General features: G+C 40.9%; 2 protein-coding genes and 1 long non-coding RNA gene across 8 annotated transcripts in view; 1 reads left to right on the top strand and 2 right to left on the bottom strand.

Annotated features, from left to right (window-relative positions):
- The window catches only part of LOC127000219 (uncharacterized), a 6,663-nt gene extending 2,246 nt beyond the window's left edge, over positions 1-4,417 (bottom strand). Inside the window, exons 1-2 of one of the 2 annotated variants that reach the window (XR_007753820.1) lie at positions 4,274-4,417; positions 1,023-1,197 (exon numbers count right to left, since the gene is read on the bottom strand). This is a non-coding gene — a long non-coding RNA (uncharacterized LOC127000219). Of the gene's footprint in view, positions 1-1,022; positions 1,201-4,273 lie in introns of both variants that reach the window. The other variant, XR_007753819.1, reaches the window with a different exon arrangement.
- A 547-nt stretch (positions 4,418-4,964) lies between these two features.
- LOC127000220 (protein-S-isoprenylcysteine O-methyltransferase-like) lies at positions 4,965-10,155 on the top strand. The gene is made up of 2 exons (XM_050863636.1): positions 4,965-5,469; positions 6,138-10,155. The coding sequence occupies exons 1-2, from the start codon at positions 5,275-5,277 to the stop codon at positions 6,822-6,824; spliced, it is 882 nt and encodes a 293-aa protein (XP_050719593.1). The 5' UTR covers positions 4,965-5,274; the 3' UTR covers positions 6,825-10,155.
- Positions 10,156-14,105: 3,950 nt separating this feature from the next.
- The window catches only part of LOC127000221 (adenylate cyclase type 1-like), an 86,992-nt gene continuing 84,479 nt past the window's right edge, over positions 14,106-16,618 (bottom strand). For all 5 annotated transcript variants that reach the window (XM_050863638.1, XM_050863637.1, XM_050863639.1 and 2 more), the window contains 2 exons: positions 15,409-15,577; positions 14,106-15,139 (listed from right to left, as the gene is read on the bottom strand). In XM_050863638.1, the coding sequence (XP_050719595.1) occupies positions 14,805-15,139; positions 15,409-15,577 (504 nt within the window). In that variant the 3' untranslated portion in view covers positions 14,106-14,804. The remainder of the gene's footprint in view (positions 15,140-15,408; positions 15,578-16,618) is intronic.

A 16,618-nucleotide genomic window follows, 5' to 3' on the forward strand; every position in this document is an offset into this window, starting at 1 on the left:
CCACTTAACCTTTACTTTTAAGGTGTGTTCGCGCCTTGGTGCATGAATGACCTTCGGTTAGGGATGACTGTTCTTGAGGTGCTAAACGGTCATTTTATTGTGAACAAATTTATGATTCTTACATGCCCCAAGACTTAACAAACACTTTATGCAGTCTTTACCATGGATAAAATATATTTTCAAACAACTTATAAACTCTAGAGGCAGGGCAATATGGTCAGAGGAAAGGTGTTGCATATACATTTATTTTATTTCTGTGTGAAGTGTAGCATGATGCAGCTTTTATTGTTTTACTATATATCTTTTCAATCTAGCAATTTAGCTTTTCTTAGGTCATGTTACATTCTCTTGCTCAACACCCCCTTGGAGATGTGTGAGTAGTGGCTGCTGGACTCAAATAAAGATCCCTGTAGCTGAGTAATACTGTCCAGTGAAATGACGAGCACAAATTGGCAAATGGCACTGATCACACAGCAGGTTGAATGTAGGGCCAGTTCCACAGTCCAACCAAACTAGTCTCTATAAGTGTCAGGTTTTTGTACTTGGCACCCAAATACTAGAGAAATTTGCTGAAGAGTTTCCTGAAATTTGTTTGCTTTAACATGAACCCTAAACTCTATGTAAGACATTTTTTAATTCTTTGCCATTTGGTTTGGGAGCGCTGTGTTGGGTGGTGCAATTGTGTTCACTATTCTGAACTGGCATTTATAATATACTTAAGACAATTTTGATGATGAGGTTACTGACAATGAAGACTGCAGTAGCCATAAAGTCAAGATGGTAGATACTGGTAGCTACAGAACAGAACAACTGACTAGGGTTTGCTAGTCAATTTAACAATTCCAATTAGTATTCATATTAGGGGAAAAAAAAATACTGTAAAGCTCTGATGAGGAATAAATTAAATATTCTTCAAATAATGATTGATAAATATTCTTTACTTTAAAAGTAATTTATTTATTTACATCAGCTCACTTTTCTGATATGAGTGCTAACTGTATGACATTCCCAACATCTCTTACCTTGCAAGGGTCATCTTCCCTTTTGGTGTGGAGATCTTCACCTTCCATGATAACCTGTGTTGATCCAGGAGCCCTTCCTCTTCACCTCCTAACTGTGTCAGAGCCAAGGTCTTGCTGGCCAACTGCTTCACTTTTGCATCCCAGACCACCTGCTTCCTCCACTCTTCCATCCATCCTGCTGACGACAAAGGTAATGTAAATATGTAGCACAGCAATGACAGTTATTTCTTCAGTTATATTTTCATCTGTCTTGATTCTGTCACCAGAAAGAAATTTGCATTCCAAAATAGGAACTAGGCAGCCAGACACCTTCCACAACAGGAGCAAGCCACTCTTGGTGAGATATATATGGGGGGTGAAGGGGTGCTACAAGCTTATTGAAGACCCTAACTGGCATTTAAATGTATACAGTCAGTCCTTGTTATACATGGTTTAATGGCTCAAGGACTCCCCTGCAGATACCAAAATCTGAGGATGTTCAACTCCCTTAAATAAAGAAAGGTGTATTATCTGTGTATAACCAACAAGCATCATCTCTACTTCAAATCACCTCTACTGTGGGTTTCAGGGGCCGTGTTATATCGATTTCAGGAATAACTTTTTGTTAAAGTGACGGAAAAGGATAATCCGGCACAGCATGTTTCAAACCTTGCCCTAATTTATTTAATGTTTCATTACCAAGAAGTGGATAATTACAGGATTCATAAAAGTGATGGAATGGTAAGGCCAGCTAAATGTAGTGGGTCACGATGTGAGGTTAGAACGAATTAGCTGTAACATAAGTGACCCTCTCCTCGACTCAACCACTGACTGTCACCTTGACAGTGGCAAACAGCAAAGTCTATCACGTGCAGTTATTGTAAACAATTAAACTTAACAATTTTAACCAAACCCAACATTGGCTATTATTAAATCTATGGCTGTACACAAGGTTAGTACTTATGTGTTTTATTTTGGTCTCTGAATGCAATGCAGTAACTATTAGTTTCTGAAATATTAAAGAAACTTCCACATAATTATGCAAAAAGTTTATGAGCACAGTCTAGCACATTGCATTTTGGTGGCAAGGGGTCATGTTAGGTCAGATTTGGTTAAGTTAGGTCATGTTAGATTAGATATAGTTTGGTCAAATTTGTTAGGTCAAATCATTTACAATAAATACATATATTCCCCTAACATTACCTCCTAATGGAAGGGAGGGATCATTCCCATCTACAAGAAATGGTTATGTGATGAAGTTGGGGGATAACTAGTATTCATGTGAGGGTAGCCACCTCTTGCGAAGTTAATACTTATAACATAGATCCTTTTTTGGTCCCTGAATGATGTGTAGTAACAACTGACTTTTGGAAAATAGAAGGAGGGTTGAGGGGAGTGAAGCCCCCCATTAGGTAGGTTACTTTTATTCGGCATATGGTGTGGTGCGGCAGAAATATGCAGCGTGGGATGGAACAGAGTGGGGTGGTCAGCTATGCGGGCTGATGGAAACAGGTGGGAGCACAACAGGCATTGAAGAGTCAATCATTTACGAGTTCTGGAAAAAAAATACTATCTCCATTATAAAAAGCATCATATTTTGTCCAAAAATAAGCAGTCTCTCAAAATTAGTAGGCTACCCTCTCGTTAATAATCCCCTAGTTGGGAGTATACGCTAGAGCTACAAGTGGAATCATTGCTCATTTCCATTACTTTGTCCCTTGGGCCTGTGGTGGGTAAGAACCAATTACCATGGGATGAAGGGGAGGTGTGACATTCAGGTTACCACAGATTACCTTGCCCAGGTACCCCTTTATGTATCGTCCCGCCTGAAAGGGAGAATGAACAGCTGGGCGAGCTGCATGCTGACTGCCTGGGCCGGGATTCATAGCCAGACACGCTGACCACATTAACAAATGGTCAAGGGAGAACAATGTGGTGTTCAACAAGAAATTTGAGGTGATTCAATATGGCACAAAGGAACACCCAAAGTAATAGCAGTACAAAGTGGATGATGAAGAAATAGAGGTGAAACACACACTCAGAGACCTGGGAGTGTGGATGAGTGATAATGGCAAGTTTGGGCCACACATTAGACACACCACAAAAACAGCTCGACAGCTGAGTGGCTGGATCCTCCGCACCTTCCAAACCAGGTAACCTCAACACCTTCTCCCTTGTGGAAGACCCTAGTTGTATCAAGGCTGGAATATGTCTGCCAACTCTGGTCCCCACAAAGAGGCTGGTCAGGGACTCTCTAAACTACTGGGAGAGGCTAAAATACCTCAGGCTGTACTCTCTACACAGAGACGAAGAGAGCGCTCTTTCAAGAGGAGGGTATCAGGACACCTCTCCGAAACTCCTTGAGGGCCTGGCACCTAAAAAAAAAAACAACAATAAATAAATATTTTTCGGGAAAAAAAATCCTTGAGGGCATGGCACCAAATCCAACACACAACGAGAAGGGTGGCATAGGTCAACACCACCCAAGGTTTGGAAGGTCCTGCACAAGGAGGTCACTGAACTGCCACTCTCAGAGGATCCAGACAATACAGGCAGAAAGCTTCATCTGTGATGGACCCAGGCTGTTCAACTGTCTGCCAAGGGACATCAGAGACCTGACAGGTGCCAGCACAGGAACCTTCAAGAAGAGGCTGGACAAATTCCTGGCAATGATACCAGACGAGCCTCCAGTCCCACTCTGCCCGACTTCAAGAGGAGCAGTGGCCAACTCCATCACCGACCAGCTGCAATACTTGAAGATGGAGCAGAGGTGTGGAGGCGGCGGGTCCCCAGACTGGCCGTGGTGACGACACTTTAACCTGGTAGCAGCGATGGACCAAATTTGTGGCTTTACCGTGTAGCAGTGACGGGCCAAATTTTTGCCATGATATTAACCCCCCAAAATAGATATTACGTAAACTGATCACAAATGCACTGATATATATTATAAAATGGTTTGTGTGAGTGATGATTTTTTCTCATTTTTCTCGCTTAGAGGGACCCTTTAGAAACATGATCCCCGCAGCTACCGGGTTAAATCTACGACAACAACAACAACAACAACGTGTGACGGGTGTAAAGCTAGATAAACACCCAAAGCTGCAGGCCTGGTTTGATTCATGCTCTGGACAGCCGGCGTGCAGCCCAGCCAGGTGTTCATCCTCCTTCCACCCTGGCCGATAGATGGACCCTTCTTCAGTGCTCGGTTAACAGCCTCCCTTCACTATGAACGAGCGAGCACGCCACACCCAGCACGCACACAGCACACTCACCTCCGGAACACCAGCAGGATGTAGCTAAAGGACTCCAGGGTCATCTAGGATCCTTCCCATTGAGGAGCACCGTGCAGGACAAGTATTCTAGCGGATAATCATGAAGCTTGTCACGCCGCCATACCAGCGTCCAGTGGCGGCCAGCTGTCAAGTGTCAAGTGTAGGATGCCGCGATATCGTACCCACGTAACTAAATTTTCCCATTTCTAATGCATAACGACTGCACAAAACCCTCTATAATTAACAATTTTAACGATAAATATAAATAGGTATCATGAGTTTTGTCGGTGAGACGGTTTATAAGCTGAAATCGGGAAAAATGAGAAACTGAGAACGACAATTTGGCATCGTTGGTCAAGTGTCTAATATGAGTAGTATCGTACACAGCGTTGACACATTATCGTACTCAGCATCTTGTATTTTCTGATTTCTGACCCATAACTATTACAAAGAGCATTATAATTAACGGTTTTAAGAATTACTTGTTTCAACCAATGTTAGCGAGAAATGATCGGGTGTAGGCCTACTCTGTGATGTAATCTTTTATTTTGTTGAGCAGCGCCAGATTGATTGAAGTTTATTATTGCAAGTAAAACAACAAAGGAGAAGGGAGGAGCATCTTATAATCACACTCTGTCCTGCCTGGGGGTTGGGATGGCATGTTCCTCCCTTCTCCCTTGTTTACCTGCAACAATAAATTATCAATCAATCACATGAGTTAACCGTCCCCTCGCCGAGACCGCCCCCCGGCACACAACACGGCCGCCGTCTGCCTGCCCTGCCGCGCCGAGGCCTTACAAAAGTGACGTCTGGATGAGGCTCTAGAGGCTGTGGTCCCATAGCCTAACTAGCCCCATAAAAGCCCCCAAGAAGACGTCTGGATGTGTCAGTCGTGGCGAGCGTCGTGCAGGCGTGCCCCGTGACACCACCAGCGGCGTACATGTTGGCCTGACACCCCGGAGCAGCACCCAGGAAGGCCCTCCACCTCCTCACTGTCTGCCATGCTCCCCGAGGCCCACGTCAGCCTGCAGAGCTTCCTGCTGGGCCTGGGCGTGCTGAGCTACCTGCTGGCCTCGTGCGGCGGCCTGGGCCTGCTGGGGACATGGATGGGCCACCACGTCTGGGCCTACTGCGGCGTGTTCTTCGTGGCCGTGAACCTCCTGCTGCTGCTGCTGTACCGGGGCGCCGCCTGGCAGGTGGGCGCCTTGGTAGTGTTCATTCTTTTAGACTAACCCTCTCATCATTTTCAGTCATGGCAGGGCTAGGGAAGGGATGGCACAGCATTTTTGATTACTTGTCCTCCTCTTCTTCGTTATCAATTGTGCTAGGGCTAAGGGAAGGGATGACACGATATTGTTGATTACCTAACCTCTTCTTCACCCATGGCAGGGCTAGGGGAAGGCACAGCATTTTTGATCACTTATTCTCTTTCTTCAGTCATGCCAGGGTCAGAGGAAGGGACGGCATGATATTTTTGACTACCTAACTTCTTCTCTAGTGCCAAGCCTAGGGGAAGGGACAGTATGATAGTTTTGACAACCTAATCTCTTCCTCTTTAGTATATGGGGTCCTACGAAAAGTCTTCATTAATACTATCCTAGATTTGTGCAAAACACATCCATTACTTCTTTAGTATGACAGCCAGGTTCCTTGACTGAAACTTGGGAGTGACTTCATGTTTTCCTTTCTCCTGTAGTCCAATGAAAACATGCTGGGTGTTGTTAAATGTTTCTTTGATATTCTAGTCTACTGATGGCATGGATCAGTCTTGTATCTTTTCTCTTTATTGCCTCCAGCTTGTCCATGTTCCTTTTTTTGCTTAACTCCAGTTGTGACATTTATTAATTGTTCTTATTTTCTCCAGGTGGCTGTCCGAGGATGCCTCCTTGGTGCATGTTGTGGTGGTGGAATCATGGTCACTGTTCTGTCTCCAACTTCCTACCATGTTTTTGGGTGGTATGTGGTGGTGCTCACCATCTTCCACTACTCGGAGTACCTCACGACAGCCATTGGGAACCCAAAGACCCTCAGTCTGGACTCCTATCTCCTGAACCACAGCTGGGCCTATGGTATCGCTGCAGTGGCCAGTTGGGCTGAGTTTTTCATTGAGCGCTGGTTGCTTCCAGATATGAAAATGATCTGGTCTGTGAGTATTATTGGAATTATAATTTGTCTCTGGGGGGAAATAATAAGGAAGTCAGCAATGCTTACTGCAAAGACCAACTTCAATCACATAGTTCAAATACGGAGGCAAGAAGACCATGAACTTGTGACATGGGGTGCTTACAAACTGTTCCGTCACCCAAGCTATGTGGGGTGGTTCTGGTGGAGCATTGGAACTCAGCTGATCCTTGTCAACCCATTTTGTGCTGTTGCCTATGGTGTGGCATCGTGGTCTTTCTTTAATGAGAGGATTCATTTTGAAGAGATGACACTCATAAACTTCTTCGGTGAGAAGTACTTGGATTACCAGAAGAAGGTTGGCACAGGCCTTCCATTCATTAAAGGATTCAAATTGCAGGGCCAGCCAAAGCAAAAACAAATGCAGTGAAATTATTACAGCACAAGTTTGTTTAGGTTAGGGATAGGTTGTATATAGATGTTAGTGTTAGAAGTGGAGTGTATGTACGTGTAATGCTGTGTTGAATGATCTCATTGTTGTGGCTTTAAATATGACAGGCCAAACTAATGTCAGTAGGTTAAGTCAATGTGTGACTAATGTAATTATAGGCTTTGAAAAGGGCTAACCAAATTTATAAAGCTTCATTTAATCAATCAGTAGTTCAGGGATTGAAAAGCTGAATTGGGAATCATATCAGTCATAATTTTATGAAAATATATTTATATTTTGTGTATATTGTGCAAGTCGAGTGATAAAAAGTCATTAGTTTTATATTGTGACACTACATTATGAGCACTACTATGAGAGATTTTGTAGAAAAAGGTAAAATTGCTGGCATATGCTAAGCTGTGCGTGGTCTTGGTGATCATCTTCATGCCATTAGCCCTTTGAGCCTGTGGTGGGTAAGAACCCATCACCCCAGGGACACAGGCTAGTGTGACATCTGGGTTACCACACTTTACCTTCCCCAGGTTTCCCAGGAACCCAAGCCATATTCATATTTCTGTATTATAAAAACTGCAGGTTATTGTGCTGGACACAAATTGGTTATCTTAATTTTCAACTACACCTTGAAAATAGATGTGCATAGGGGCTTGAGCACACCTGATTTTTCTATAGGTTGAATCTTTTACAATGTGGCTTAAAGCCGAGATTCGTCTGCTGTTTTTTACTTCCACACAGTAGTCAGGTTTGCCTTTAGCCCTTCTGGCCTTATTTGACAGTCCTGGGTGCATATTCCTGAATTCAACTCCCTGTGTGTTACCTGCTGACAATGCTCAGCCATCGCCAAGGGGATGAAGACTACACGTGTTGTCCTAATGACTTTACCAAACAGCTAACAGCTTGGCATCATGAATCTGAGGCCAACTCCACCCTAAAGGTGCAGCTAAATGTCATTCCTCAGAAAATTGGCTATAATCGTACCCACCTTTGCTTTTAATAATACTTACAGAGCTCAGAACACCATAAAATTGCAGATTTCTCTCTGATTAACAAACTTCCAACTATCCATAAAAGATACAGGTGGCATAATATTTGTTGGACTTCATTTTTGACTTTGCTTAAAAATGGAAATATGTAGCAGAAAATACCAAATTTCAAATCGTATGGATGTATTACTATGACTACTATGTATGAAGTTGTAGCTCAAATGTTATCAGTTACAATTAAGTCATTATGTCCCTGCACTAATTGAATAGGGCTAAGCAGGTACCATATTTAGTAATGTGAGTACTGATACTTCAAGCCTGGTACTGGTAATGACAGAAGCCAGAAGCTGGGGCTTACAGTGCATCAAGGCTTCACTGGCTCAGTATAGACAGCTGATGGCACCTGGCACAGGGCTGTTGGTTACTCAAGTGGCACTTAATGACACCACAGTGGTGTTGGTTTCGACACCAGGAGGAGAGAGTGTTGTAGTGATAGTCGAGATCAAGCTTCCTTTCAGTTTACCTTCACTATTCATTACACAGAGGTGAACCGCATTTCACGTCTAATTATTGACATGAAAATGACTGTTAGATGCGAAATCACGACTTTTGTGGCTGTGGACATAGGAAATCATTTGGTTGAGACTGAAAGTGTCTGAAATTTAATACACCTTTTCTTACTTATTAGGGGCTCCATTTTATACACATGAGGAGCACTAAAAGTTTGCACTAATATAGACATAAAAGAAACTCGGTGAACACTGCACTAATATAGACAAACTAAACTTAATAAACAAACCTGGATGGGAGATGAGAGGGGCTTAATGGAAGGGAAGGGGTTGTGGTATCCGGAACTGGTGAAAGGGGGCTACTGCCCCCCCCACCCACACACTGCTGCTGCCTCCACCATGGCAACATTGCCTCACTCCTCCTCCATGTCAACCTCCAACTCCTCGATGAGGTGCTGTTCCTCCACACTGTCAGTCTGCCCTCATCTTTCCATGCACACTGCAGTAATACATGAGCTCGGTGTTGGCAATGGCTTCCTGATCCGTTGCTTGTGTCACGGACATGGATTTCATTCAGATGATTGCATGAATTTTAGCACGGAGGGCAAAGCTTTGCAGTTTTATACATTACTGAGAAATGCAGTGCACCTCTGTAATTCATACTTTCATGGACCATTAATAATATTAATGGTAACAATGATGATTATAATAGTTATGCTAAATAAAAAATAATGTAATAGACTATTACATAAATAATAAATAAAACAGAGCGCCTGAAAGTCTGTCAGCCTGGCAGTACTTGCCTCGTAGCATAGTGTTTAGTGGTACCTGTAGCGAGCCGTTTGGTGCTGGTACCAGCACCATTAAGTGGGTACAGTAGCACCAGTACCGGTACCTGCCTAGCCTTATTGAATACTTTAGAAAAGGTGCCCAGTCATATGTGTATAGTCCGGGTTCATGAAGTATTATGTAATGGATGATTAATAAATGAATATCATATTGATTATAAATTAAGTATGTATTCATAAAAATTGAACAGTGGCCAAACTATTGTATTTCATTACATTATATACAAGATTTACAAAATACCTCTAGTATTTATGAAATAAAATACATTCACATGGTCAAGAAATTTGTAAAATGCACACATGAGCATCAAACCTTGAAAACATAAACACGAGCACTGAGGACAAACAGCGACGCCAGCCCTGTGCTGCGGCACACGGGGCGCGCCACTTATGGCATCACACATGGCAGATATTAAAACTCAAGGCATCTGCATAAGACAATACTTTTTAATTTGAAAAAGAAAAGCTTATATGCATACACAAAGTCCTTAACAGTTACCAAACTAGGTTATACACTGCATTCACACTTAATATTTCATTGCTTATTCTGGTCATCAGAATCCCTAAAGAAAAAATATATATGCCAACATTATTCAGTAACCACATTACAATGAAATATACAACATACCAACAAATTACATGATAGTGACAAAATACTAACCACATTCTAAAATACTTCCTTGCTCTTGCAGAGGGGGCAAAGAATCACTTTGTTCCTCAGTGTCTTCAGTAACATTCTCAGTCAAGTTGTGAGAACCTGAAGAAACAAATAAACATAATGCCTTTTTTGTAGACTCTAAAAAGAAAAATGTGGCACATGTATTCCAAATATAAATTCCAGTCAATTCAGGATTGCTGATTTTTAATCAAAACTGGCTTAAAAATGACCAACATAGATATGAAGACTTAATACCATGTTTGTCATTGAAACTGTGAGGGAATAGTTTTGAAATAATAAAAGTACATAACCCTGTTTACCTTTTTTCTACCACCCCTGTGGGATTAGCAGTTTGAATCACAGTAGAAAATTAAATAAATAAAAAATAGTACTTTGATTTGTCTTGATTTTACCCGATAGGTAATTATTTCTTTGACGTTTGTTTACCCTGATGAAATGGCCGAGAATAATGTACAAGTGCCTCCCTTAAGAACCTGTCCAGCGTCCACCTTCCTCCTAAATTATATTTGTCTGCAACCTATTATTAAGCAACTATACAATGTTTACAGCAAAGATTTCTCTCTCTCTCTCTCCACCTTTCATTCTTTCTAAATTGTCTTGGAACTTGTCCTTGGTCCAACTAACATTCAGATAATATGCAACATCTTCCAGGCTTGTGGTACAGTGTTAGCATGCAGGCAATGTTTCTTCATTCACCGATGGACCCCAGATACTCTCACACTTGGCAAAATGATATACTCATGTGGGGAGGGGGATGATGATAATGATAATAACAATGATGATGATAATGATGAAACATGAAGTGATGATAATGTAAACAAAATTAAATGGCAAATGTAGGGATAATTTACAATGTTCGAAGAAAAGGATGCATTGAAGTTATCATTAGAATCTACCTCATAGTTTATGTATAATTATGGAAAATGAGGTGATCCACACTTGATACAACATTACTATATAGAAAAAAATAGCTGCAAGCTTTCAACTCTAGCAAATCAATAGTAAGAGTTGCTGGATTATGCCATAATATTTCATGGCCATCAAAGGAAACATTTTAACTAAGTACTTTAGTGTGTGTGTGTGTGTGTGTGTATGTGCTTAAAAACAAGGTTACATCAAGGCAGGAGATTCCAGCGGCTGATACAAAACATTCTCGCCACACAGCACAAATGAAGGCGGCTGTTGAGTATGTATAACCTATCTACAAAAGCCTTTTACAAACACAGTCTGGATATATATGTAAATGTACAGTCATTTCAGGTCAAGCTACACTTCAGACACATAAACAGGTATTTGGAAAAGCTCTAACAAATCATGCTTGTTTGCTTGGTTTTATCCTACTACAGTATTGCTACATTATATCAGCTGAAATTTTATATCAGTTAAATATAATTTGAATTTTGGGCATTTAAAACTACACATCTTTTAACCAGAATGTCCCACAGCCAACATTAAAATATCAAATTACAATAATCCTCTATAGTCATATCAACTACTTATTGTGTTCCTGAGTACTTCTCATGGTTCAAGGCTTTCAGGTAAAATTAGATAAATCTGGTTTCTTAGATTGGCAATACAAATTCTCATTAAGTAAGAAATATGCACAAATAATATATATATATATATATATATATATATATATATATATATATATATATATATATATATATATATATATATATATATATATATATATATATATATATATATATATATATATATATATATATATATATATATATATATATATATATATATATATATATATATATATATGCATATTTATTGAAGTAAACATCAGTGACCATATGTTAATTTCAGTCTTTTCCAGGCTCTGATGAGTGACCGTTGGTTGTTGTTCAGCGTAATCAATGGGTTTCCAAAATACATTTTTCACTGTTGCCCATGTCAATAAAACACATTTTGCGTGACCTACTCCCAATGTATATATATATATATATATATATATATATATATATATATATATATATATATATATATATATATATATATATATATATATATATATATATATATATATATATATAAAGTGAATACAGTTGATTCCGTTTGCTATGAAAATATGGTCTGACACACAATGAGAAGCTTTGTGCACTGTGGCACTCCTGGCCACTCAGCACAACATAAATTGCACATATCAAAGGCAATGGCTATCGGCTATAAGGAAATAATCTTCTAAAAATATAGTCTAGTATTGCAAGTATATAGTATTTTTACAAAATTCATGCTGTGAAATTCAATTTTCCCCTGTTCTGTTTTGCAAACTTGGTGTGTGCACAACATTACCACTCTGCTTGCTGATGTTGTTTGGAAAGTCTTGGGCATCACTCATCACCTGTGATGTGCACGGCTGCCATCATGATTCACCTTCAACTAAGTCTGTACAAGTTTACGTAGTAATGTAAAGCAACACTTGAAAAAAGTACTCCTTACCTCTCACCTTCTAAAGTGAGTAGTTTTTCCTATCATAATTTTGTATAAAAAATTGTAAAAGATAACCTTAAAAGCTAGTGTTCACTGCTGAATTACTGCTAGACTGTAGCTCCCTGACTTTGGATTAAATTTCATTCTTGAATAGCACAGATTATGTGTCAGCATATTACAGCCTCTGCGGTGTAGAGGTTAGCATGCCTAGCTACAAATTCACAGGTCTGGGTTTGATCCCGACCCGGGGCAGCTGGCACCCAACCCACCTAGCTGTTCATCCTCCCATTCAGGCTAGTCATGAATGGGCACCCAGGGAAGGTAAATTGTGGTAACCCAGGTTTCACACTGGCCCTGTGTCCTGGGGTAGTGCATTTTCACCCCCCACAGGCTCAAGGGCCAAGGAGAGAGAGATGAGCACTGAGGCAATGAGCAATTAGGGCATGTCCTCAAATTAGCCTTAATATTAGACCTGTCTAATCAAAAATTATAATTGATTTTTAAGAAAATAAAATTTAGATAACAAAGATTACTAAGCTTATTGATGTTCAGATCCCCTAATGTTAACTGGTCATGGTATCAATATGGACAAAGTCATTTTAAGAGAAATAAGTGTGAAAATGCACAGATGTTACAAAACTTCACATAATGAATTTGATGATTAGGAGACTAGCTTGGATATACACAAGGAATAAAAACTGATCAAGAAGAGGAACTACTGAGTGTAAGGTGTGTGTGAAAGCTCCCATTTTTGTAGGATTTGTGGCTTCATTTTGATTTTGAGGGTTGTAGAAATATTGCTGCATGAAAAAAGATCCTGGTTATCAACAAGGTACATGAGCTCAACTCTGAAGATACTCTTACATACTGGTATTTGTCAGGCATCCAGTAATATTCCACATTTCTGGACCCAGTGATCCGTCTACACTGTACCACAAGAGCTTTGTCAATGCTCGGGTGTGGCAAGATGTTTTGTCGACAGATGTTATGCCAATGGATGTTGTTATGGCATATTGGATAATGTCAAGAAAATGGGAATACACAATTAATATGAATAAATCAACACATTGGAATCTGTTCACTAGCAATACTAGTTTAAATAATCTGGGACTGAATAGTTTTTCAAATTAAAATGTAGATAAGTCCAGTCAACAAAATGTGTTTGGCTAAATCAGCAAAATGCCTGGGAGCCTCACTTGACTCCTGCAGGCAAGTGTCTTGTAAGTTTAGTGCTTGCTTAAATGTAACTTGAGGCAAAGTCTGTTCATCTGTGTTTGATTCATTAGATGGCATGAATATTTGAAGTTTGCATTTTACACTAGTGCTTCATAAAGGTCTTGCATTGCAAAACCAGAGAAAGACAACAAAGTCTGCCAATAGTGGGGTTAGTATATCATCTGAAATTGAGTATCATAACAGTGCTGCCCACTCTATTATGGCTCGTGACAGAGGAACACTGGCTGGGTGTGTTCTGCCGCCAGTCCTCCTCAGGCAGTGAAGCAGCAGCATCACCTTCAACGTGAAGCTGAAGCAAGTCCCACTCTCTTACAAAACTGAACAATGTACACTTAAGGGACATGAAAGTGTTCACAGCTTCACACAGACAATCCTGCGCCCTGACTGGAACCATGTAGCTGAAGACACATAACATTATCTTAATACTCATTTTATGGTATTGGTAAGACCCCCAAGTCTGCCTGCATAGTGTGGCTTACTAAGCCAGCTCCTGGACAGCACCCTGCGGTGTTACACAGAAAAGTCCTCTTAGATCAATGTTTCATAAAAAAAACTGCAGAATTAATCTCTACAGGTATAATGCATACAAACAGAAATTCACTTCTGCAGATTATGTTTATATTAGCTTTTTCATGTTGAAGGTCATTGTTTTCAGTAAAATCTTCATATTTCATAACTTGAGCAGTCTCTTTCACATGTCAGTTAGCAACATTTGTTGAAGAAGACTTTAAAAATATATTTCTTAAATTTACAATGCATTGCTGTACAAGTTCAACACAGGTCATCACTGACGTTAGTGGATCTCAAACTGGGTTGTGTGTGTAACTCTGAGTTCTGATTTATGGATGATTTTGTGTGCTAAGTGAATGACAATGGTTACTTCACGTGGCGCAGGTGCAACTGCACTGTTTAATTTTTCAGCTGATGCAGAGTAATCTGGAAGTGAAACCATTTTGGATTTTCATGGTGCGGGGGCACTCAGCACTGCTGGGCATTGGAGGCCATGACAGGTAACAGAGGGAGTGTATTCTGAGGGCACAGAACACCACATATTTCAAGTCCAAGGTGGTATCAGACACGTCAAACACTGGCGCTAGCAAGGTTGTCAAATCATTGCTTTACATCATCAGCAAAATCCTCATCAGCAGACTAAGATATTTGGTATACCTTCAGGATATTACTTCTGGATCAGGCTCATTAGTTAGTTGTTTTCAGACGGTAGTTTCTATGCAGTAGTCTTCCATTAAGGACTTCACCCAATATCATACATCACTGTCCACATCTGTCTCATTCCGGGACTGTCCAAAGTTGCGGGTAATGCTCTCTGACATGGTTCTGATATTCTGTAGATTGATGCCGTCAATCCCGTCAAAATCAACATCAGAGAGTGGCTCCGTGTCAAAGCCATCGGAGGCCACCACACCCGGACGGTAGTTGTCGTACTCAGACTCATAGTAGGCGTTGATCTGGTCGAAGGAGATGATGGCGTCGGAGTCAAATATTCTGGAGGAGGCTCGGGAAGACATGCTTGTGTCGTCCATGTCCCCGTCGTACTGGTGTGGGTCATTGTAGATGGAGTTAACATCACTCAAGGCACCTGATGAATAAAAGAGCAAGAATACATCAGTCCGTGTCAAGAAATACTTTAATATAACTATCAAGACACCTCTCCACCCGAAATTGACCTCTCTCCACTTTTATCTCTTTTTTTTTTGGAGCAGTGTTAAGCAGGTTTTTTTTCTACACTTTTTTTATGCCCTTGAGCTGCTTCCTTTCCCGAAAAAAACAAAAAACAAAAAACAAAAAACTAAAAAAAAAAACAACAACTCCAATGCTATCAGCTTACCACACAGCCTTCAGCCTCACCTTCAGCATCTGTGAGTCCTGCATCGTTCATCATGGAGACCTGTTCCAGTGCCGGGTCATCGGTGGTGTAGCCTGTGCTCTCTTGGTCCAGCAGTGGCTCTGAGGCAGCCCCGTCATCATCCTCACTCCACTCAGACTGACTAGTTTCCCCTCCATCACCTGTACTGGGCTGGAGGGGGCAGGAATGATATTTAACTAAGGTGAGGTGAGGTGACATACTCAAGTTGTCAAGGAAAGCAGGAGCAAGATAACTAAGAGGAGACAGTATGAAATTGATGAAAGGAAGGTGTTTAAACAAAGTCAAGATATTAAGTTTTCTGTATAAAGCAGTGGATGTGTGGAATGGATTAACCCCTTGACTGTGGATTTCCTACAAGAAGACATCACCAAGCTACAGGAATGGAATAAAAAGTAGCTGCTACAATTCAATGCGAGATGTTATGTCATGCACCTTTGGAGGGGAAATCCAGCATACCAATACCACATGGGAAACACTCCACTATCCACCACAGAGGCAGAGAAAGACCTGAGACTATTATGTTATCAGGCTACCAGTGAAGGCCAAATCTGTGCCGATTGCAGCGGACGGGTTAAGGGAAGAATGGCAAAGTGTGTCAAACAGTTTATGGAAACACTAGACAGTTATAGATATGGAAATGGAACTAAATGAGTGTAGCTCAGGCCCTGTATACTACAACTAGGTAAATACAAGTTCTAATAAGTTCAATGCTGTAGTAAAAATGAACTAGGGGGATATTTAGGCAAGGTGATACAGTAAGAAGCATATAAATGGGTAGTTTAGAAGCCTGGTAATAGTGTGACAAGGCTTCTGCACCATGAATGTGAGGAAAAATCATGAAAGTTGGAAAGTTTCATTTAGTCGGCGCAACATCTGTGGTCATATGCCGGAGAGAGACAGAAGGGGAAGGAATTATAGAAGGGAACAGATCCCAGGAGACTGGACACAACCCCTGATTAATACCTGGTACCCATTCACTGCTGGGTGGACAGGGGCGTAGGGTATCGGAAAAGCCGCCCAAACTTTTCCACTCCGCCCAGGAATCGAACCTGGGCTCTCTCGGTTGTGAGCCGAGGGTGCTAACCACTGCACCACGAAGCCCCCCAGAAAAATCATGAGAACCTGATTTTATGGCCTCTGTAAGTATTTGTTGTGAGGGCTGAAAGTGTCTGAGAATATGGACCTCACAAC

The sequence above is a fragment of the Eriocheir sinensis genome, chromosome 18 (genome assembly GCF_024679095.1).
Source record: "Eriocheir sinensis breed Jianghai 21 chromosome 18, ASM2467909v1, whole genome shotgun sequence".
Taxonomy (NCBI): domain Eukaryota; kingdom Metazoa; phylum Arthropoda; class Malacostraca; order Decapoda; family Varunidae; genus Eriocheir; species Eriocheir sinensis.